General features: G+C 40.3%; 1 protein-coding gene across 1 annotated transcript; it reads right to left on the reverse strand.

Moving 5' to 3' along the window:
- Positions 1–4393: 4393 nt before the first annotated feature.
- LOC103510973 (polycomb protein Sfmbt-like) lies at positions 4394–23454 on the reverse strand. The gene is made up of 13 exons (XM_026824877.1): positions 23400–23454; positions 22858–22991; positions 22261–22489; positions 21677–21951; positions 21158–21406; positions 20266–20293; positions 18461–18639; positions 16621–16794; positions 14383–14619; positions 13621–13864; positions 11904–12111; positions 5448–5625; positions 4394–4423 (listed from the first exon to the last, which is right to left on the reverse strand). Exons 1-13 carry the CDS (start codon positions 23422–23424, stop codon positions 4394–4396), a joined length of 2190 nt encoding a protein of 729 aa, XP_026680678.1. The 5' UTR covers positions 23425–23454.
- Between the last annotated feature and the right edge of the window lie 591 nt (positions 23455–24045).

Here is a 24045-nt window from a genome sequence, read left to right on the forward strand (position 1 = left end):
CCTATGCGAGCAGTATAAATAAGCACTATTATTATTATACATGTTATAATACGTGCAAAGTACATACATGGATAAAAATAGGTATTCATTTGATTAAGCTAAACTTTCATAGCCAGCCTAGTTAGCTTGTTGGGTAGCGCGCCTGCCTTGTAAGCGCTAGGTCTCGGGTTCGATTCCCGTGAGAGAGAGAGAGATAAAAAAGGTAATATAGAAAGAGGTAGTACGAGAGAGATAGAAAGATAGAAAAATGTAGTTAGGAGAGTTAGGATAATGAAATAATTAGGTATGTATATTTCGGATCATGGGAATGCATTGAGACCAGGGATCTTCGACGCACCCCTCACACTTCGCCGGCTCCAGGATTTCTCCCACTTATAATACATTAGGGGGTGAGTGGGAACAGCACATATCATTCACACTGAATTAGTCAGCAAGTCAAACAGTTTTTCCTTGACCACTGTGCTATCAAGGTTAAAGATTTGTACATGAAAGAGTACATTCGAGGTGGAATTAGAAACTATAATAGGGAGAAAAAGAGAGAGAGAAGGGAAGAGAGAAAAAAATGAGAAAATACGAGAAGAAAAGAAGAGAAAGAGGAGAGGAAAACGAATAAAGAAAACGAATAAAATTAAGGCGAAAATGAAGAGAAAAGTAAAAAGAAGCGAAATTGTAAAAAAAAAGAGAGTTGGTACAAGTGTTAGAATGAAAAAGTGTAGGAGTTAGAAAAAACTGTATTAGAGAGAAAAATCGATATAAAAGGAATTGAGAAAATGAAGGTAAAAGAGAGAGAGAGAGACAAATTGTAGAGAGAGAGAGAGAGGGGGAGAGAAAAAGAGTGAGACAGGGAGTACAAATTGTAGAGAGAGAGAGGGAGAGAGAGAGACAGGGAGAACAAATTGTAGAAAGAGAGAGAGAGAGAGAGAGAGAGAGAGAGAGAGAGATGACAGAATTTGCTTGACAAACGGAGAACCAGAGGACACCTATGTTTGGTTATCATTACTCTTTGCACGTGAAAAAAGGCAACCCTTAACTGCCAAGGACATGTTATTAATTATCAGAAATCATGTAGGATAATTTGATTTAAATAAGAATTACAACTCATTAGCCACAAACCCCCATCGCTTTTATTTACGTTTCACTGAGGCCCGAGTTCCCTTAAAAGATTGCATTTACAAACTTAAACATTGTGAACTTAAATCTATTTAGATTACATAATTCTCTCGTCCCGTTATTAGCTCTATTTCTACAATATTCTACATAATGCCTCGGTGGTGTAGTAAACCTGCCTCGGTGGCGTAGTGGTCAAGACGCTCGCCTGGTAATCAGGAGGGCGTGGGTTCGATCCCAGCCGAGGTATGGAATTTTATCCTCATTTATTTGAGAATTTGACCACATAATAATAGAGCTCTAAGGGTTAGGTGGTAGAGAACGCCTAAGGCGTTAACCTCGCCTAGTGGTTGCCTTCCACTCAAGAGTCTATTATTATTATTATTTTAATTTAAATGAGAGTGTCAACACCTATTCACAACACGATTTTTTTCCGAACGACACATGGGAACGGGCCTTAACCTCGCATGGGTCTTCTAGCTAATGACCTTTCAGTCGTACTGTAGTAATGTAGTTGTACTTTCCCCTCTTCCGAAGATCATTTCTCCTCTTTTGTCGTAATAGCGCCTATACTAAACCATAGGAAATCCAAGATGGTGCGCCATCGGAATCGGATCGGTGAAGGCAATTGAATCAGAGAGTGTGGTAATGTTGTTGGAAATTATGATGAGACCACTTGTCGTGAGTTTGATCCGATTTTTTCCTGAATGTCCCGTAGGCAAAATGTAATTTTAATTAATGAGAAACTTCCCTTTTACTCAAAACACGATTTTTTTCCCCGACAAATGGGAACCTATACCATGAGCCGTTGTCAGTGTTTTTCGGGCGCACCCTGTATAAGAATTCTGTAGCGGCTCTTTTTCCCTGTGATTTCTACAAATTCGCTGAAGTTTTGTAGTCAAATTTTGTAGATTGGTAGGAGCTAAAGGGTCTATTGTTCCATTATTACGGTATTATTTATTTTTTTTATTCACATTTATAAAAAAAAAGCGGAAAAGAGAGATAGAAGGATTTGATGTGGGTATTTGCAGAAGAGGGAGAGAGAAGGGACATAAATCTACTGTTTGTTTTATGACAAAACAAAAACACGACCTACATGCTCTCTTGCGAACAACACAACTCACAATGAGGTAACTTGGCGGGAAACAGCTGTGTTCACCCCAAAAATTAAAGTCGATTTTCTCAAATCAGGATATGAAAGCTCTTGAATTTGGTATCATTTGATTTTAAATAAAATTTAATAGACAAATTCAAGCGATTTCCTCGAAAACTATGGAAGAATCAAAGAGAAAATTGTAAATTATTGAGAACTACTTTTCCCGTGGTGTACATATACGTCGCGGATGAACACAAGAAGAAATCAGCTGACTGGAAATGACGCCTCTTTTCTTTTGTCTGAGTTGAAAACGATGCCAGCGCTCCAGCACGCAGCGGCAAATATTTGAACTAGTCGTGTGGAGTATCTTCAAGGGAACAAAAGTTAAAATATCAAACTTTGCTATTCTTCGCGAGTACCTACGGGAGATAATGAAAAAAAAATAATCAAATAGGTACTTTTCCTTCGAAGATTTTTTTTTTTTTCAATGCATTTTCCTTTACCTCGGAACTCGGATCCAATTTCTCATAGAACTAATGGCTAGATGTATTTTTAATTTTTATCCGCATTGATATTTTTAATACAGCCTAAGGGGTATGCAAGCCAGTATATTCAGTAGCCAGTCCCAAGCCCGAATAAATAGACAGGGTTGAACCCGTACGGAAAGACATCCAGGGCTTGTAAAACAATATGATCAAACCCATCATGATAGCACAACAAAGTCAACTACCTAGCCTCGGATATTATTAAAGTGACTCTGTAAACGCTAGGGCGTCCCCCCGCGACGCGCAGGTGCCTCACCTAACATCTGTGTCAAATGAGTATGGACATGTTCAAAGAAGAGAGGAAAACTATGTAGGAAAGAGAGTTGAGAGGATGATAGTAGATGGAACTAGGGGACGGGGTAGACCGAAGAAGAGGTGGAAAAACTGCATAATTAAAGACCTGGGGGAAAAGAACCTAACGGGGAATGAAGTGCACAACAGGGCTGACTGGAAGAGGCTGGCGAAAAACGCCGACCCCACTTGAGACACTTGAGTGGGAAAAGGTGTAGAAGAAGAAGAAGAAGAAGAAGAAGAAGAAGAAGAAGAAGAAGAAGAATAGAGAGAGCAGAGGTATGGGAGGCAATAAGGAAAATGAAGAATAATAAAGCTACAGGACCTGACAACATCCCAATAGAAGCTGAAGTGACCAAGAAAATACAAGAGAGAAGATTACAGTGGTACGGACATGTGATGAGAAGAGATGGAGAATATGTTGGGAAAAGAGTGAGACAGATACAAGTGGAACGACGAAGAACGAGAGGTAAAGTGGGAAATCCGCATTGATATTTTTAATCTAGCCAAGAGCCAAGGGTATGCAAGCCAGTATACCTATTCAGTAGCCAGTCCCAAGCCCGAATAAATAGACAGGGTTGAACCCGTACGGAAAGACATCCAGGGTTTGTAAAACAATATGATCAAACCCAATCATGATAGCACAACAAAGTCAACTAGCTTCGGATATTATTTATAGTGACTCTGTGAACGCTAGGGCGTCCCCCCGCGACGCGCAGGTGCCTCACCTAACATCTGTGTCAAATGGGTATGGACATGTTCAAAGAAGAGAGGAAAACTAAGTAGGAAAGAGAGTTGAGAGGATGATAGTAGATGGAAATAGGGGACGGGACAGACCGAAGAAGAGGTGGAAAAACTGCATAGTTAAAGACCTGCGAGAAAAGAACCTGACGGGGGATGAAGTGCACAACAGGGCTGACTGGAAAAGGCTGGCGAAAAACGCCGACCCCACTTGAGTGGGAAAAGATGTAGAAGAAGAAGAATGGAGAGAGCAGAGGTATGGGAGGCAATAACGAAAATGAAGAATAATAAAGCTACAGGATCTGACAACATCCCAATAGAAGCTGAAGTGACCAAGAAAATACAAGAGAGAAGATTACAGTGGTACGGACATGTGATGAGAAGAGATGGTTTCTTCATTACGAGTTGATGTTTCCAAATGTAAAAAACCAAACTACTAGACCACGACAATGAAAAATTTCTATAAAAAGGAGCTGTCAAAAATGAGCAGTGACCAATGTTACTATCGGGTTAAGTTAAACACAAAAAGGAGCTTCCTTTTTCTTTGACACAGCTTCTGAATAATTACCTACTGCATAGACAGGGGTTAGTTCATATCAACTTACTACTGATGTTACATGAGGAAACGTCTGTAGAGCGATACCTGGGGAGTAAGAAACATGAAGTTATTCATTAGTAAATGTAAATGCAGTTTCTTCGTGTTATTATATCACAACTTAGGTGCTCACTGTAGGATTGTAGGATTTTTCCCAATATCTCAATAATCTTAACATCCAATGTTTACCTACCATGCTGGCACTGGTTGCTATGAGCATTTATATGTCATAGCTAGTGATGGGTCGTGGGTAAATACCCACTGGGTGCGTAAAAAAAAATTGGGTATTTACCCGGGTATTTATCCACCCCCCGGATGGGTAAATACCCGGGTATTTAAAAAGAAGAAGAAGAAAAATAAACAAAAAACATCGTCACTGGATTTTTTTTTTTAAATTTCCCGAGGGAGCATTGTTGGTTAGGTGGAAGAGCTCACTGTGTGGGAATGAAAGAAAGAAAAACTATATCACGTACTAATAGAAAAATACAACCAGAGGACAATAATTAGAAGAATAATAGAAAGTAAAAAAGATTTTCATTTCGTAGCAACGAAACAACTGCTACTATTGTGGTCTGTGTCGTAGCATGCCCATTATTGTCCATCCCGTAGTATGTCCCTCATCAGATGGGCGAGAAGAGACACAATACTTCCCCCTTAGGTGCTGGGTCAACATGAGAACACCAGAAACCAGAAAGTAACCAATTACCTAAAATATTTCGATCGAAATACGTGCATTCTTTTTCGCACTTCTTTGTAATTAAAGAAAAAAGATTTTCATTTCGTAGCAACGAAACAACTGCTACACTAGACTTTCTTGGTCTGTGTAAGTGTGTAGTTGTGTACTATTGTGGTCTGTGTCGTAGCATGCCCATCCCGTAGTATGTCCCTCATCAGATGGGCTATAAGAGACACAATACTTCCCATTTAGGTGCTGGGTCAACACGAGAGCACCAGAAAGTAACCCGTTGAAATATTTGCAATCGAAAAACGAGTACAAATTTTTGTCGATGGTGGGATTCGAACCCGTACTGGTAACAAACTTGCCTAGCATAGGATTAGGCTGTCATCTTACCTGTTTACTAAAGTTGTCGCAATAAGCAGCACAATCGTTCTTCTTGAGAAACTCGCACACATCATCTACAGACCATTGGGCAGGACATATGTCTTCGGATTTGAAACTCTGGCCATCCTCACCACCATGAGCTTCTAGACATGGGATCTCCTTGTCAGAAGTAGTCGTCGTATTCTGAATAGAAAATAGTTCATTAAATCATAATTAGATTTATGAAGAGGTTTCATAGAGGGAAACCCCTTAATCGCTTAAGAGTTGGAGTGGGTCGGTGCAAATCTAACCTGAAGAAGTGGAACATATCAGAAGAAGACACATGCTCATGCGGCGCTTTACAGGATATGGCCCACTTACTGGTCTGTCCTGATCTTGAGACACCCTGTAAACAAAAAGACCTAACTGGTCTGTCCTGGTCTTGAGACATCCTGTACACAACAAGATCTAATAGCAGCCAATGATACCGCAATCAAGACTGCAACACACTGACACAATATTTGACGTGGACATTGGTTCTTCCGAACACGGAAAGTAAGTAGAGGGAACTGTGACTGCTGAGGTCGTATCGTCCTGAAAGCGACGAGAGAAGGAAGACAGGATAGGATCTGGTTGGTTTAAAAGATGAGTGTTTCACCGCCGTTTTTATTTCGTAGCGATGAAACAACTGCTACATTGGACGCTTGTGGTCTGTGTCGAAGACTGCCCATCCCATAGTATGCCTTCCATCAGATGTGAGAAAACTCCTTGCTTTAGAGGTCTCTCTCTCTCCCTCTCCTTCATTCGGTCCCTTCTTTCCATTCGACATTTCTCTAATCTTCGTACTTTCTCTTCCTCTATCTCCTCTTCTCACCCCTCCTTCTCCCCCCTTCCTTTTCCTCTCTCCTCATTCTCCCCCTCTCTCCCTCTCTCCCCCTCTCTCCCTCTCTCCTCCTAGAACCCTCTATTTAGACAAGTACACAAAGTAAACTTCGGTAGTGGTAAGTTGTCCATTATTTATTCAGAGGAAACGGAGATAGAGAGGGAGAAAGAGAGAGAGAAGGAGAGAGAAGGAGAGGGAGAGAGAGAGAGAGAGAAGGAGAGGGAGAAGGAGAGAGAGAGGGAGCGGGAGAGAGAGAGAGATAGAGGGAGGGACAGAGAGAGAGGGACTCGAGGGTGTGTGAGAGAGAGGGTGGGAGAGGGAGAGAGAGAGAGGAGAGAGAGGATGGGAGGGAGAAGGAGAGGGAGAGAAAGAGAGAGAGAGAGAGAGAGAGGCAGAGAGAGAGAGAGATGGAGGGAGAGAGACTAAGGACTTCTTAATTACAATAATGAAAACATTGGCAACTTCCCCCTCTCCCTCTACCCTCCCCATCCCTTCCTCTTCCACTCAACCTTACCTTAACTTCAGGTCCGTAGTTAGGACTTTATCGAGGGGAGGGGGGGGTTGACAACAATTATTTTGAGCATCCCCACCCCTTTAATATTTATCTTAAAGGGGTGGGGATGCTCAAAATTTTCTGAGTTCGGCCCAGAGTAAAGGGGACTAAAAAATCCTTAAAAAAAAGATGAGTGTTTCACCGCCGTTTTTATTTTGTAACAATGAAACAACTGGCTACATTAGACTCATGTGGTCTGTGTCCTGGGCCAACTTGGTCCCCTGAATACAGCCCTGTTTACTGCTTCTTTTTCCCTCAAACTTACCTTTGCTCGTTCCTAACTCATAACTTTAGTTATAATTTCTCTAATTTTCTTCCACTCTCCCATTATTTATCTATTCCTTTATTTTACTTTCTCCCGAATTTTACCTACCAGTCTCTCCTTTCTCTCTCCTTATGTTTAGTTATGTTCCTTCGTTTCCCTTCCTCCTCCTCTATATACCTTCTTCTTCTCCTTCTTCTTCTCCTTCTCCTTCTTCTTCTCCTTCTCCTTCTTCTTTTTCTCCTTCTTCTTCTTCTCCTTATTCTTTTTCTCCTTCTTCTTCTCCTTCTTCTTCTCCTTCTTCTTCTCCTTCTTCTTCTTCTCCTTCTTCTTCTTCTTCTCCTTCTTCTTGTTCTTCTCCTCCTTCTTCTTCTTTTTCTTCTTCTCCTCCTTCTTCTTCTTCTCCTCCTCCTCTTCTCCTCTGTTCTATTGCTCCTTTGATTAAAATTTCTCCTTATTGTTTATTATTGGAGTGACCACTAGCCCAGAGTGCATCTAGATTCTAGCTGTATACTATACAGGGTGTGTTTAAATTTATTATTACTATTTCAGTCAAACCTGTCTAAGTGGGAATCCAAGGCACTGGCAATTTTTACCCGTTTATCCAGGTTTCCCATTCATCCCGTTTTAGACAGTTTCGACTGTATTCTTACCAAGAGATTTTACAGAGGGAACTGTGACAACGGATGTTTAATCGTCAAGAAATCCAAGAGGAGTACAGGATAGGAGAAAGTCAGTCGTTCCGAGAACGAACCTTGACCGTTTTCCGTTTAGGATAAGATTCGTTCAATAAGTTTTATGTGGTTTGAGAAGGAGAGAGAGAGAGAGAGAGAGAGAGAGAGAGAGAGAGAGAGAGAGAGAGAGAGAGAGGGGTCAATCAATCCCACTATTTTTCAGTCCCCATCTCCCTCCTTCTTTTCTTTTTTCTCTCTCTTTATCCTTTTCTCCTTCCCTCTACTTTCCTTTTATTTATCTCTCTATCTCTCTCTCTCTCTTTATCCTTAGGAGTCTCTTATTTTTATTTTTGGAAAAGGACAGCAATGTACTCTATCTACAAACATGTTACTTCTCTCTCGCTCTCTTTCTCACTCTCTCTCCCCTCCCTCCCTCTCTCTCTCTACACATCTACCATGTTTCTTGTTTCGGACTTGAGAAGGAATGTGAATACCCCCCCGCGTATAAATCCTTTGCAATATGCTCGGAACATCTTATCTCTTCTCCTTTCTCTTTATCCTTTCTCCTTTATCCCTCTCTCTCTCTCTTCCCTTTATCCTTTAATTTCCTCTTCCTCTCTACCTTTGTCTTTATCATTTTCTCCTTCTCCTCCTCCATCCCACCTCTTCCATCTTCCCCTTATCCCTTACTTTCTTCTTCCTCTAAGTGGGAGTTCTCATAATATACGTAATCCCCCTTGTAAGTTCACCGACCCCTCTTACATCATCGAGGCTATTGTCCTTCCGCCACGCTAAAAATTAAAAAGAGGATAACCATTTGAAAACATTTGAAATCCTAAAAAGGGAAGTCAATTAATTGATGAAAATCAAAGAAGAAGAAATACAATTAAAGACTTATGGTGGATTTCACCAACCTTCTTCCCAGCCTCAAACAGTCCGTTAGATTAACAGCCCTGTTAAGCCAATACAAATTAAGTGGAACTGGCTGTTAGCTTAACAGGAGTTCTAATGACTGAATAAATATTGGTGAAATCCAACATTAACAGGAAATAATGTAATATTATGACCAGCTAGCAGCTAGTAAGTTAGTAAGTGTGACCAGCTAGTAAGTTAGTAAGTGTGACCAGCTAAATTTTCAAGATGACCGAAAAAAATCTAGTGGCAATTAATCCATTTTATTTCTTCCCTCCCTCTGTTTCTGTTTCCAGACTGAAATCCGCGGTCCTAGTGGCGGAGAATGGGGAAGAATATTACTACGAAGATTTCCAGGAATCAGACGAGGAGGGTGATGAGGGGAGCGAGTGGAAACTCAGTCTGGACAAAACATTGTTAAGCTCATATCAAACTCATAAAATATTAATAGGAAGGGACGAAGGGTAATATTATTTTGGTGAAGTGCTAACCTGCTAACTTTGTTGGGAGTTTGGCTGAATATTTCATGCTGTTGTTTTTTGACCTATCTCATCCCCCCAAGTTTATGTAAAATAGAAAATGGGATACAGTGAGAGGGAGAGAGGAGAGGGGAGGGAGAGAGGAGAGGGGAAGGAGAATAAGAGAAGGAGGGGGAGGGAGGTAAATGGGAAACAAGGAAGGTGAAAGGGATGAGAGAGAAATGGAGAGAAATAAGATGGAGAAGGGAGAGAGAGGAAAAGAAAATAGAGAAGGGGGAGATGAATAGATATGAGAGAGAGAGAGGAGGAGGAGGAAGAGAGAGAGAGAGAGAGAGGAAGAGAGGGAGAAAGAGGAACGAGAAATAGAAGAATACCAAAAAAGATAGATTATAACAAATGGGTTGAATTCCCCAAGATTATTTACTTGAAAATAAGAATGATAGAAAAAGAAAGAGGAGGAGGAGGAGGAAGAATAGGAAAACGATGGTCTGACAATGATAAGTATCCTTTGAGATCTGTAAGAACTTTTTGAGTTGAGAAATTTGTTTGAAAAAAAAAAAAAGGAGGAGGAAGAAGAGGAAAACGATGGTCTGACAATGATAAGTATCCTTTGAGATCTGTAAGAACTTTTTGAGTTGAGAAATTTGTTTGAAAAAAAAAAAAAAACCTAGGTAGGGTTTCATTCAGCTCACCAAAGTTGAACACAACTCAACCAAGTTCTTCGAGAACGTAATTAACCTTGGTAATTAAAAAACATTACTTTCCAGCCTAGTTAGCTTGGTTGGTAGCGCGTCTGCTTTGTAAGCGCTAGTCACGGGTTCGATTCCAGCCCGGGCCGAATAATAAAAAAGGAATTTTAATTGTGTTAAGCATATTTAAATGCTTGTCACAAACATCGTTCCCCGATTATTTCACCTAGATAAATTTCATGCAACACAACTCAACCAAGTTCTCCCAAGAATGTGCAGAGAACGTCCCGGGAAGATTGGATAGAATCCATCCTAGTAATTAATTCTTAACTAAGAAACATAACATGCCACTTGCCAGCCTAGTTAGCTTGGTTGGTAGCGCGTCTGCTTTGTAAGCGCTAGTCACGGGTTCGATTCCAGCCCGGGCCGGATAATATCCTCAACAGATGAAATTTGTTCTCGGAACGCCTGTCTTTCTCCTATCCTCCTTCTCTCTTTCGGGACAATGGGACCTTACCAGTTACAGTTCTCTCTATCAAACCTTAACAATAGTCGATTCCATCCCTGATTTACTCAATTCCGCGCCTGACTGCACAAATTTTCTGCCGTGTTGAATTACAATCGCGATGTTTCGAATTTCACATTTTCTTCCTTTTTCCGTCCTTTTAAATTAAGGATATTATTCTTCTTCCCCCCCCCAATTCATCTCTCTTTCTCCTACGCTTATTTTTTAGGCGTTTTCACGGACGTTTCGTAGGAATAAAAAAAATATATTAGGTTTGTTTGTTTTATTTGGAAATCGTGTTAGATTTATTTCTTTATTTGTGGTGAAATAGCTTTAAAGTTTTTGATTTAATTTGGACATTTTTTTAGTGAATACATCAGTTTCCTTATTATAGGATAACGAAAGTAAAAAGCTGTTTTTCCCAAAGAGCCTACAGCGCAGCGTAGGCCAACAGACTGACTTTTGAACTGACTAGGGCTGATTGTATAGAGGGACTTAATAGAGGTTTGTTTAAATTATAAATACTGATGGTTCACACAGTACCTTACCTATTACCTACGCGTAGGTATTTAAAAAATGATCAAGATTTCACACTAGATTCACAACACACACACAAATAGGATCATTGGTAAGTTTTCCACTTGACAGAATAGATAATTACTAGTGGTTGACCCGTCCTTTGTACGGGACCACCACACACACAAATACACCCCCCACACATACCACACCCGTCACACACATCCCATCACACCACACCCACCACCACACACCACATCTACCACTGTTCAGGATAAAATACGCCCCGGACGGAAATCAAACTCGAGACTATCGTCAGTGAAACCATATTGGATTGGCTTGAATCTATTGGAATGAAACAGTTAGTTCATTCATAAATCAAAAGGACGTTATCCCCTTTATAAAGTCCTTTTAGTGTGATCGGTACTGTTGATATTAAAAAAAAATTGTTTTGTCAGGTATGCAGTGTGGACGGTGCGGACTGACGGTCCGTATGGTCCACAATAAAGTCAACATATATTTACAATTTACAATACGGGTATGTATTTGAGAAAAAGAAATGTTGTAAAAATGGGGGGGGGGGAAATCAAACAATAGATCAGTTGCGTTTACTTGGGTGATGTTCCAAAGTCATAGAGCAGGAAAAATGAGGACCAACGGAATTTTTCTTTTTCTTCTACGACTTCTAGATACCGAGATAAATTGATTTAAAAAATACCGGTAAATCGTAAACTTTTACGTCACGGCATACGCTCCCGTAGGCGATGACGTCATAATTCATGACTCCCGCTTCGTTCGTTTGTGCGCAAGCGTTTCTGCGCATTTTGACGTGAAATCTGACACTCATGGTAGAGGCTGAGGTATTTACTTACCAGAGCTTGAGGTGAAGGAAAGCTAGAGGTAGATAGATGATCAAGAGAATTAGGACTCATGGTAGAGGCTGAGGTATTTACTTACCAGAGCTTGAGGTGAAGGAAAGCTAGAGGTAGATAGATGATCAAGAGAATTAGGACTCATGGTAGAGGCTGAGGTATTTACTTACCAGAGCTTGAGGTGAAGGAAAGCTAGAGGTAGATAGATGATCAAGAGAATTAGGACTCATGGTAGAGGCTGAGGAGGTGTCCAACTTGGGCCCCGCTGTCCCTGGTATTAGACTGCGCTTTACACATCGGCCCCCTCCCTTCTTTTTCCGACGACCACGAGTAAGCTGCTTGGGTTGACCTGGAAATAAAATGAGTGTATTAGGGAGTTGAATAATCTGTCTAGGGGACGTTAAACAGGGAGTAGACCAGCTTATTTTGGCTGGGGGACTTTAAACAGGGAGTAGACCAGCTTAGTCTGGCTGCGGAATATCATACCTCTATTCTTAAGTAGTTAGGTACTATATATTTTTCTTTTTTATATTCTAGGTACCGTTGTACTATGTTTTTATATTTTATATTCTAGAACGTTGTACTATGCATTATTTTGTTCAGTGTACAAGAAAATAAATAAATAAAATAAAATAAACAGGGAGTAGACCAGCTTAGTCTGGCTGCGGAATATCATACCTCTATTCTTAAGTAGTTAGGTACTATATATTTTTCTTTTTTATATTCTAGGTACCGTTGTACTATGTTTTTATATTTTATATTCTAGAACGTTGTACTATGCATTATTTTGTTCAGTGTACAAGAAAATAAATAAATAAAATAAAATAAACAGGGAGTAGACCAGCTTAGTCTGGCTGGGGGACTTTGAACGGGGAGCCTAAATTTCCCTTACTAAAGAAATATCAAAGGTTCAGTGCGAAGGACATCCACTCGTAAAATTTGTAGATAAAACCAAATGTCATCCCAAAACAATCACCCTAGATAGGGCTGATTGAGAGGCTGACGAAAAACGCCGACCCCGTCTGTACACGGGAAAAGGCGAAGAAAAAGAAGATGAGTCTGGCTGGGGGATGTTAAACAGGGAGTAGACCAGCTCAGTCTAGCTGGGGGACTTTGAACAGGGAGCCTAAATTTCCCTTACTAAAGAAATATCAAAGGTTCAGTGCGAAGGGCATCCATCCACTCGTAAAATTTGTAGATAAAACCAAATGTCAGCCCAAAACAATCACCCTGGATAGGGCTGATTGAGAGGCTGACGAAAAACGCCGACCCCGTCTGTACACGGGAAAAGGCGAAGAAAAAGAAGATGAGTTAAATAATCAATCGAATTGATTAGCCAGTCCAGTTAGCTTGAAGGGTAGTACCCCTGCCTTGTGACCGCCAGGTTGCGGATTCGATGCTCGCCTGGAGTAAACTTTCTCCTATCCTGTCTTCCTTCTCTCTTCGCTGTCCAAAATGGCGTCATTACCAGTGTAAAGAGATCGATGATAAAATGGGAAGTAATACTAAATGAGGCACTAAGTAATACGAGATACCCACAAAAAACAGCTTCAGTTGTAGCCGAATGAAGAAAAGATATCTTTTTGTATCTGCTATACACCGGGGTGATGGTCTCTAGCTCTAGCCATGTTAAATTGGCTGGCTCGTCCTGAACCGCAGTCAACCATCGTGAGGACTTGTGCTTAGTCTTTAAAAGCAGAGAGAACCCTTTGAAGCTAGGCTGGTTAGGGTTAGCTGTTCTCCTCCCTGTTTATAGTCCCACAGCCAGACGCTAGTCTACTCTCTGTTTAACGTCCCCTAGCCAGACACGTCGTGAGGACTTGTGCTTAAAACAGAGAGAACATCTGATGTACCTTACCTGGTTTAGCAGGTGCTCGTGGTGGCTCCAGCCTATGTGATACAAGTTCACACCATCCGACAGGATATATATCGCACGACTCACAATCTATCCACTGATCAAACTCATCTTCCCAGCCGTCAAAATGTACCCGCAACAATCTCCCCACCAATCTACATACAGTACCGACACAGATCAGTGCGGGATTCATCAGGTCAGCTGATTCCAAACGCATACCTTCCCGGAACCCGTGCTCTGGTACCGTCTGAAATAAACACACACGGATGCTTTATTATTACCTTCCCGGAAACCGTGCTCTGGTACCGTCTGAAATAAACACACACGGATGCTCTTAGGATTTCAACAGGGAGAGTATTGTAACAAATGCTATCACCAATTCACCACGTCCATCCTTAGGTCTATAATTCTATAATAATAAATATCAGCAGAAGTGGTAAGAAGAGAAAAATTAAATTAAATTTAGCAGACTTTACATTAGTAAGTACCTGGTTAAATAGTTCAGGCGGTGCAGGTATGGAGTTGGTATCCCGGCAGTATTGTTCCCAGGAGAATGTGGCGTGGGTAACCGTGCTCTGGTACCGTCTGAAATAAACACACACGGATGCTCTTAGGATTTTAACAGGGAGAGTATTGTAACAAATGCTATCAGTCTATCACCACGTCCATCCTTAGGTCTATAATTCTATAATAATAAATATCAGCAGAAGCGGTAAAAAGAGAAAAAAAATAATTAAATTTAGCAGACTTTACGTAAGTAAGTACCTGGTTAAATAGTTCAGGCGGTGCAGGTATGGAGTTGGTATCCCGGCAGTATTGTTCCCAGGAGAATGTGGCGTGGGTATAGCCCTTGGGAGGTGTTAGGTTAATACCATGAGCTGCACAGAACCCAGGAGCGAAGATATAGGGGGAAGACATGTGATAACAGAACCAGTCTAGACCTCCATTAGTATCTTCATCATAGGAGTTGACTCGGATCATCATAAACCTGTCATTCAGTACCTGGAGAGTAAGAAACATCAATGTATTCATTAGTAAATGTAAATGCAGTTTGTGTTATTATATCACAACTTCGGTGCTCACTGCAGCATTGTAAAATTGAGAACAGCATGTAAGTGCACTGGAATAAGTTTATCTTGGGGGCTTCATACTTCACTTCTCACCTACTGCACTTACAGAGAAAACATATTGACAAATGGAGCATTATATCTGCACTTGGAGTGTAAAGTGAGGAATAGGAAATGCAGAGTCACTTGTGGAACAGGCCACCAGTCCTATAATATTCAAATAACACTGCTAGTGTTAGTTATCATCATTTACATGAAATGTTTGGATTGCTATGCGCATTTATATGTCATAGCTACTCATTTTCCTTACGAGGCTGAGTGGGCCCCGTAACAGCCAGTCACGGAATCAATCATTTGGATGATACAAATTTCTTGACCCCGCCGGGAAATACCCAGGGTATGTACCCCAAAAATAAGTACCCGGGTATTTATCCATCACTAGTCATAGCTACTCATTTTCCTCACGAGGCTGAGTGGGCCGCGCAACAGCCAGTCACGGAATCATTTGGATGATACAAATTGCTTGACCCCGCCGGGAATCGAACCCGGGTCTCCCACATGTAAGGCGAGTGCAGTGACCACTACGCCATGGGAGCTGACTAGGTATTTATTAGTAAAATGGTGGTTAAGGTGTTAATGTCACTGTATAACTTCTAAAGTTTTTTTTGGATTCTTTGCATTGAGGAAGATCTGTACCTATACTCATAGTCTGAGTGTTTATCAATAGGTATTTATATGACCCAGGACTAGGATTATAATAGTTCAAAGTGTCCAGTCCATTATTTCTTTGGTGTTCTGAATGTAAGGAGGATGTGCTGAAAGTTTACCTGGTTCCCTAGTAGCCATATCCATTGAAACAAAGGAATGTTACAGATCCCTAGGCTCAAAATAGATCAATCATTGGATTGGATTGAAAGTTCTTGTGGATTGTGCTAACGATTTTCACATTATTTCGTAAGCTGAACGAAGACGATAGAAATAGCAAATTCCAAATAAGACAGAAGAGACTTTCCACCAAAGAAAAACAGGAAAAATTCGTGAAAAATGCGAAAATTTTCTCGAAACTCGCAAATTTTTTGTGAGAAAAAAACTGGCTTTTGTTGTTCTTTTTATATCTTTGGCTGGCCGCTACCGTGAGTGCAGCGCTAAAGTCGCTCACATGAAACTTGAGGGTAGTTTCACACGATACCGTAAACTGGATGAGTTAAACCTGGCCCGGCCGTCGCGTCGTAGGTAGGTGACATATTTTTTGTATTTCTGATTTTTATATTTCACTTTTCACTCCCACAGACTGGATCTAGCACAGGGGAGCGTGTTGAGGACGAGATTTTTCGAGAAAAATCCCATGACAACAGTAGGGGGATGGGATTTTACTTTTCTTTGGTCTGTGAAAGTGTGTAGTTGTGTACTATTGTGGTCTGTGTCGTAGAATGCCCATTATTGTCCATCCTGTAGTATGTCCCTCATCAGATGGGCGATAAGAGACACAATACTTCCCCCTTAGGTGCTGGGTCAACACGAGAACACCAGAAACCAGAAAGTAAACAATTACCTAAAATATTTCGATCGAAATACGTGCATTCTTTTTCGCACTTCTTTGTAATTAAGAATTAAGAAATTAAGTCATAAGGACATTTTATTTCACATTCACACTTTACTTCAGCATCTCATTTGCTCACAAGATTTCTGTGGCCCAGTAGAGGACCCGAGTGACTTCTACCGTACACTGTACTGGTAACAAACTTGCCTAGCATAGGATTAGGCTGTCATCTTACCTGTTTACTAAAGTTGTCGCTACATTCACACTTTACTTCAGCATCTCATTTGCTCACAAGATTTCTGTGGCCCAGTAGAGGACCTGAGTGACTTCTACCGTACACTGTACTGGTAACAAACTTGCCTAGCAACCTAGCATAGGATTAGGCTGTCACCTTACCTGTTTACTAAAGTTGTCGCAATAAGCAGCACAATCGTTCTTCTTGAGAAACTCGCACACATCATCTACAGACCATTGGGCAGGACATATGTCTTCGGATTTGAAACTCTGGCCATCTTCACCACCATGAGCTTCTAGACATGGGATCTCCTTGTCAGAAGTACTCGTCGTATTCTGAATAGAAAATAATTCATTAAATCATAATTAGATTTATGAAGAGGTTTCATAGAGGGAAACCCCTTAACCGCTCAAGAGTTGGAGTGGGTCAGTGCAAATCTAACCTGAAGAAGTGGAATATATCAGAAGAAGACACATGCTCATACGGGGCTCTACAGGATATGGCCCACTTACTGGTCTGTCCTGATCTTGAGACACCCTGTAAACAACAAGACCTAATAGCAGCCAATGAAACCGCAATCAAGACTGCAACACACTGGCACAATATTTGACGTGGACATTGGTTCTTCCTGACACGGAAAGTAAGTAGAGGGAACTGTAACTGCTGAAGTCGTATCGTCCCGAAAGCGACGAGAGAAGGAAGACAGGATAGGATCTGTTTAGGATGAAATACGCCCCGGACGGGAATCGAACTCGAGACTATCGTCAGTGAAACCATATTGGATTGGCTTGAATCTATATATTGGAATGAAACAGCTAGTTCATTCATAAATCAAAAGGACGTTATCCCCTTTATAGAGTTCTTTTAGTGTGATCGGTACTGTTGATATTTAAAAAATGGTTTTGTCAGGTATGCAGTGTGGACGGTGCGGACTGACGGTCCGTATGGTCCACAATAAAGTCAACATATATTTACAATTTACAATAAGTACGGGTATGTATTTTAGAAGAAGAAATGTTGTAAAAATGGGGGGGAAATCAAACAATAGATCAGTTGCGTTTACTTGGGTGATGTTTCAAAGTCATAGAGCAGGCAAAATGAGGACCAACGGAATTTTTCTTTTTCTTCTACGACCTCTAGATACCGAGATAAATCGATTTAAAAAATACCGGTAAATCGTAATATACATACTTTCTTCTCTCTTCGCTTTCGGGACGATAAGACCTTAGCAGTTACAGTTCACTCTATCAAACCTCTTTAAAAAAAAAAGCTCAAATCGAATCACCCTTCAAGTCGTAAACATTAAGCGCCGTCCACACTGAGGACCGACACTAGTCGTCAGTGTGGACACGGCTTTGAGTATAAGTTACTTCAGGATCAAGGGAATATTCCTGAAAACTTGAACTTTGCATTTCACACAAATATTTTGACAACAAAATGACGTCACATCTCGTGGACTATTAATAGGCAAATTTTATTATGAAATGTTTTCCTCTGTAATATTATGTCATGGCTAATGCAAAGTGTGAAATGTAAAGGTCTATATGGAATAACACCTGGAATAAAATATGGATAGATACAAACAAAGTTTGTACACGGGAAGAAATCAAGGAGACTAATGGAATAAAATTATAAAATAATTTCATATTTTGTTTTAGAAACTCATCAATACGTGAATAATGAGACTTGGGGCCGAATGCACAGTCGTTCCTAAATGATAAAGTTTTCCTTTTTCCTTAAGGTTTCCTAATATAAATTATGTGTAGTGTGATCACCATGTAATCACAGCCATATCTGCATACAGTCAATACTTCTTTTAATTAACTCCCCATTTTTAGGACCTGGGTCAACAAAACGAGGGCACACAGAAAAATTATTTTATCAATTGAAATAATTGCACTTGAACTTTTTTTTTTTCGATTATGGAAATTGGACCACCCGTGCCTCTGAGGTATTTAGCTATAACGGGTATTTACCTATGCCCCTGAGGTATTTACTTACCAGAGCTTGAGGTGAAGGAAAGCTAGAGGTAGATAGATGATCAAGAGAATTAGGACTCATGGTAGAGGCTGAGGAGGTGTCCAACTTGGGCCCCGCTGTCCCTGGTATTAGACTGCGCTTTGCACATCGGCCCCCTCCCTTCTTTTTCCGACGACCACGAGTAAGCTGCTTGGGTTGACCTGGAAATAAAATGAGTGTATTAGGGAGTTGAATAATCTGTCTAGGGGACGTTAAACAGGGAGTAGACCAGCTTATTTTGGCTGGGGGACTTTAAACAGGGAGTAGACCAGCTTAGTCTGGCTGCGGAATATCATACCTCTATTCTTAAGTAGTTAGGTACTATATATTTTTCTTTTTTATATTCTAGGTACCGTTGTACTATGTTTTTATATTTTATATTCTATTCATTTTTTGCGAATTCGCGAAATTTGCCAAGTTCGCGAATTGCCAAAGCGATTGAAATTTCGCGAATTCGCGAAAAATGACCTCAATCCGCAATCTTATGTTACCTACCTCGTGATTTATGAGGGAAAAACATTGTGAAATGATGTGTCACACGGTACATTTCAATCACTTTGTCGATTCGCGATCTTTGCAACCAAGGTACCTACTGATTTTCTTTAACCACGATCGAATAAACTACGGGCTAAAAAATTCCCGGAGGGACGGGCCCAGCTTGTTAGTTACAAATTTGAGGGTTCCCCACTTTCACAAAGGTGATTCTTAGCAATAAATAGATAGTATGTAAGTATATGTATGATAGAAAGCATGCACAATAGAAAGAAAAGTATAGCAGTGCGATACAAAACTCCAAGATTAAATTCAAATTAAAGCAAAACGGTTTAAAGTACTGTATAATCTGGTTGGTTGCTCACCACACTCAACGTTGCTTTTTTTTTCTTCTGCTTTAATACTAATGGCGTCTGTTCGTCATAGGCCACTTTTGATTTTTCACCTACCTTCATTTGCCATCGACCAGTTTCGATTGATTTTTAGTTGCTATGGATACAATATATACTGGACTGCAAAAAAATTAGGACAGTTTTCATTGAACACTGTTACAGCCATTTTAAAGTCAATCTGTTCCAAATTTTCTGCACGTCAGTGTATTGAAATTAAAATGTAAAAGAAAGTCGGAAATACACATTGCGCTTGCGTAACCAGGAGGAGTTTAGGATCCACTATGCATATGAATTTTAGGAAAGCACTAAAAGGAATTCCCAATCATCAAGGTAGGACTGTGTATTCGGCCCTTACATTATCCTTAGGATTTCAAATTGAAGGGCAGGATGGAAAAAGGGCAGACGTCAAGAAATCATGTTTTGGGGGAATCGCGTGTAGGTAAAGTTTTGAATACTGATTGAACAAGCACGTGCTTTTGTTTACAGAAACTCGTGTAGCTTCGTTAAACGTCGAGATATTGAGATAAAATGAAATTCCGCGTCCATAGAAGTCTTTCATCCCACCCCTCAATTACATTAATATCCTCAGAACTGGGCTGAAAGCAACTCTACTACATTACACTTCACATTTCACAAAAATTTTGACGTCACAACAAGTGTTATAATGGTTGTGCAATGTTTTTAAAGGTTTCCTTCTGTAATATGACGTCATAACTTTTCCGAAGTGAGAATTGTAAAGTGTTTTAGTTCTTTCTGATTATCACAAGTTAAAATTCATTAAAGCTGTCGAGAAATTTTAAATCTTACATAAAACTGGTGTTCAGGGACTTTTCAGCCCTGACCAGGCAGTATACATTATTTCAATTCATGTTGTTTCTTGCATGAAATTCATAGCAACATAACCAATTTCCACATAGTCTAGCTCTAGGTTCTAGAAATACACAGAAGGTAGGTAAGTTACACACGCTCAGGTAAATTTGAATATTTCAATTATTTGACATAGTATAAAATCCAAATTGATTAGCCAGTCCAGTTAGCTTGAAGGGTAGTACCCCTGCCTTGTGACCGCCAGGTTGCGGATTCGATCCTCGCCTGGAGCAAACTTTCTCCTATCCTGTCTTCCTTCTCTCTTCGCTGTCCAAAATGGCGTCATTACCAGTGCAAAGAGATCGATGATAAAATGGGAAGTAATACTAAATGAGGCACTAAGTAATACGTGATACCCACAAAGCAGCTTCAGTTGTAGCCGAATGGCAATAGCAGAATGAAGATATCTTTTTGTATCTGCTATACACCGGGGTGATGGTCTCTAGCTCTAGCCATGTTAAAGTGACTGGCTCGTCCTGAACAGCAGTCAACCATCGTGAGGACTTGTGCTTAGTCTTTAAAAGCAGAGAGAACCCTTTGTAGCTGCCAGCTAGCTAGGCTGGTTAGGATTAGCTGTTCTCCTCCCTGTTTATAGTCCCACAGCCAGACGCTAGTCTACTCTCTGTTTAACGTCCCCTAGCCAGATGCTAGTCTGCCAGACACGTCGTGAGGACTTGTGCTTAAAGCAGAGAGAACATCTGATGTAACTTACCTGGTTTAGCAGGTGCTCGTGGTGGCTCCAGCCTATGTGATACAAGTTCACACCATCCGACAGGATATATATCGCACGATCTCAAAATAAATACTTTAAAGTCAGCGAGGTGTAGTGGTCACTGAACTCAACTTGTGTGTGGGAAAACTTGGTTCTATGTGAATGTAGATCTGAGGTAATTACCTAATAACACTCGTAGGTATGTAAGTAACTTACATGATGAAAATTGTAGACAGGGGCTGCAACAAATGTTGGATCATTCAAATATGCTGACCAGTCATAAGACGAGGCTAGTTCCGGATAACATTTCCTGTCCGGTGGGAACATGGGTTCCTCAGGGGATAGAGGGGGAATTGGAGGGACGTGATACATTGGTGTCGAGGCAGAGTCAATTGAATTTTCATCCTCTTCCTCATCTTCTCCTTCCTCAGGTTTGACTCCTGTTTCCAACTTGACTTCGTCCTTCTGTAATCATCAAACGACTCTAGTTAAGGGGACTTTTTTTTCTTCATTACAAGTTGATGTTTCCAAATGTAAAAAACCAAACTACTAGACCACTGTAAGTTCAGAAGCCACGACAATGAAAAATTTCTATAAAAAGGAGCTGTCAAAAATTAGTAGTGACCAATGTTACTAGGGGTTAGGTTAAACACAAAAAGGAGCTTCCTTTTTCTTTGACATAGCTTCTGAATAATTACCTACTGCATAGACAGGGGTTAGTTCATATCAACTTACTACTGATGTTACATGAGGAAACGTCTGTAGAGCGGGTAGCTGTACTGGCAGTGGAATGTTTGTATTAGTCATGACAGGTGTAACATTGTTCTGTATACTGGATGGTAATGCTGGAATGGCTGGATTTGTCCCCTCATGTGGGATGGTATTGGAATTATTATTAACATTGTCATTGTCATGTTGGGAGCCTCGTGCACATGCTAGACTACAGAATCTTCTTTCCCGAGTGTAGAATGCATGCTTGACACCCATGGCTCCACACTTCTCACAAACAGCTGGGGGGAAAAATAAACAAATTACTTGGGTTGTAATTTTGGATGTAGTATTTTTAGGAGCTATTTTACATTCCAACAAAAAATATGTTGAGACAGAGCATAGGGTGTATAACTCATGTATCATTGAATAGGGTTGAAAAGTCCTTTTATCCTGGTGGTCAAATCAAGGTCTTATATTTAATACCTAAGTTTAAAAGAGTACAGTTTACAAATATTCACAACAGACAACCTTGCTAAAAATTCATAACTGATTCACAGAAAAAAGTTTAGGTACAGCTTAATAGGATTTTGATAGGAAAAACCTCATACCCATTCCATCCTTCTGAATAGGAATCACATTTGGGTCCGAGTCCTTCTGGTAAGCTATGGGGGTTTGTAGTTTAAGTCCAGGATGTTTGACGGGTTTAATCTTCCGATTTGGTCCATGGTGACTATTCACAGCAGGCTGAGTAGCTGTGTTAGATATCTTGGACATACCAGTTGGGTCCTCGTAATACATACCCTCATCCAACTCTTCCAGCATCATATACCCTTCCATCTGAAACATGAAAAATTAATTAATTATTATCACTCAAGGCCTGTAAGTCAAATCTTATTGAGGGGGAGTCTTCTTTCTACATACATTAAAAAAAAAATAATAATTTGGATCTTTTGTGGTACTACACTGACAACGGTCAGTGAGGTTGTCAGTGTGAGTTCACAGCTTACCTAACTAATGTAAATAAAAAAAATAATAATTAAGTATTATTTTAATTCTATTCTGCTTCATTTCTTTCCGAAGACAGACAAATAGTCAACTGGTTAACCTTCAGGACAGGTAGTTAGGTAAGTATGTACTCGAAAGCAACAAGAGGTTAAGGAGCAATTTATACAAAAACTAACAGAAATTATTGAGAAGGTTCTTACACTTGTCTGTCGTACTCTCATATCTTCCAAGTGAGCCTCTGTGAAGAAACTAGTGTCCATTTGAGCATCCATCATAAGCTCGGTTGGATCACTCGGCATAATCATGTCACCCATCCAGATGTAGCCCCCCATGTCTGAAAAAATATTAAGAACAGCATGTAAGTGTACTGGAATAAGTGTAACTTGGGGGCTTCATACTTCACTTCTCACCTACTGCACATACAGAGAAAACATATTGACAAATGGAGCATTATTATCTGCACTTGGAGTGTAAGTGAGGAATAGGGAATGCAGAGTCACTTGTGGAACAGGTCACCAGTCCTATAATATTCAAATAACACTGCTAGTGTTAGTTATCATCATTTAAGTACATGAAATGTTTGGATTCTTTGCATTGAGGAAGATCAGTACATATACTCATAGTCTGAGTGTTTATCAATAGGTATTTATATGACCTGGGACTAGGATTATAATAGTTCAAAGTGTCCAGTCCATTATTTCTTTGGTGTTCTGGATGTAAGGAGGATGTGCTGAAAGTTTACCTGGTTCCCTAGTAGCCATATCCATTGAAACAAAGGAATGTTACAGATCTCTAGGGATGTCTGAGAGATTTTTCGAAATCAGGATGGAAAACATTTTTATTAGTTTGCAAACATTTGAACGTAGGTTTAGGAATCCATGGAAGAGGTGACTGTTCATCTGGTTTGAACACATACGGATCATTGGAATCTTGATCCTTTGTCATTTCAACATTGATTCGTTGTTTGTGCTTCTTAATTTGTCTCTTTGATACTTGGACCATCATATTTTTGAGTGGAGCGAACTTTTTGATGAATAATCTGGAAATAAATAATTTGAATTGAATTAATTGACGAGTACAGATCACAAGTCTGGCAGCTCGGAATCCTTTTACTTTTTACTACCACGTAAGCGGAAAGACAGGCTTCACAGCAACCCTCCAAACGATCATTCATGCAGCCCTGGAGGGCTTGATCAAACATACAATACTGTTATGTGGAAATGTAGCAGTTGTTTCATTGCTACTGCACTGCGCGGTATTGAACCTCATCTTTTTTTCTAAGGATTTGAGTAACATAAAAAGCCCATTGTGAGTCTTAGGTGGGGGGGGGCAAATAGCCCTAAAAAGGATGGGTTTAGCTTGTAGGAAACCCAGAAGGAAGAGTACCC

Source organism: Diaphorina citri, unplaced genomic scaffold (assembly GCF_000475195.1).
Source record: "Diaphorina citri unplaced genomic scaffold, Diaci psyllid genome assembly version 1.1 scaffold661, whole genome shotgun sequence".
NCBI classification, from domain to species: domain Eukaryota; kingdom Metazoa; phylum Arthropoda; class Insecta; order Hemiptera; family Psyllidae; genus Diaphorina; species Diaphorina citri.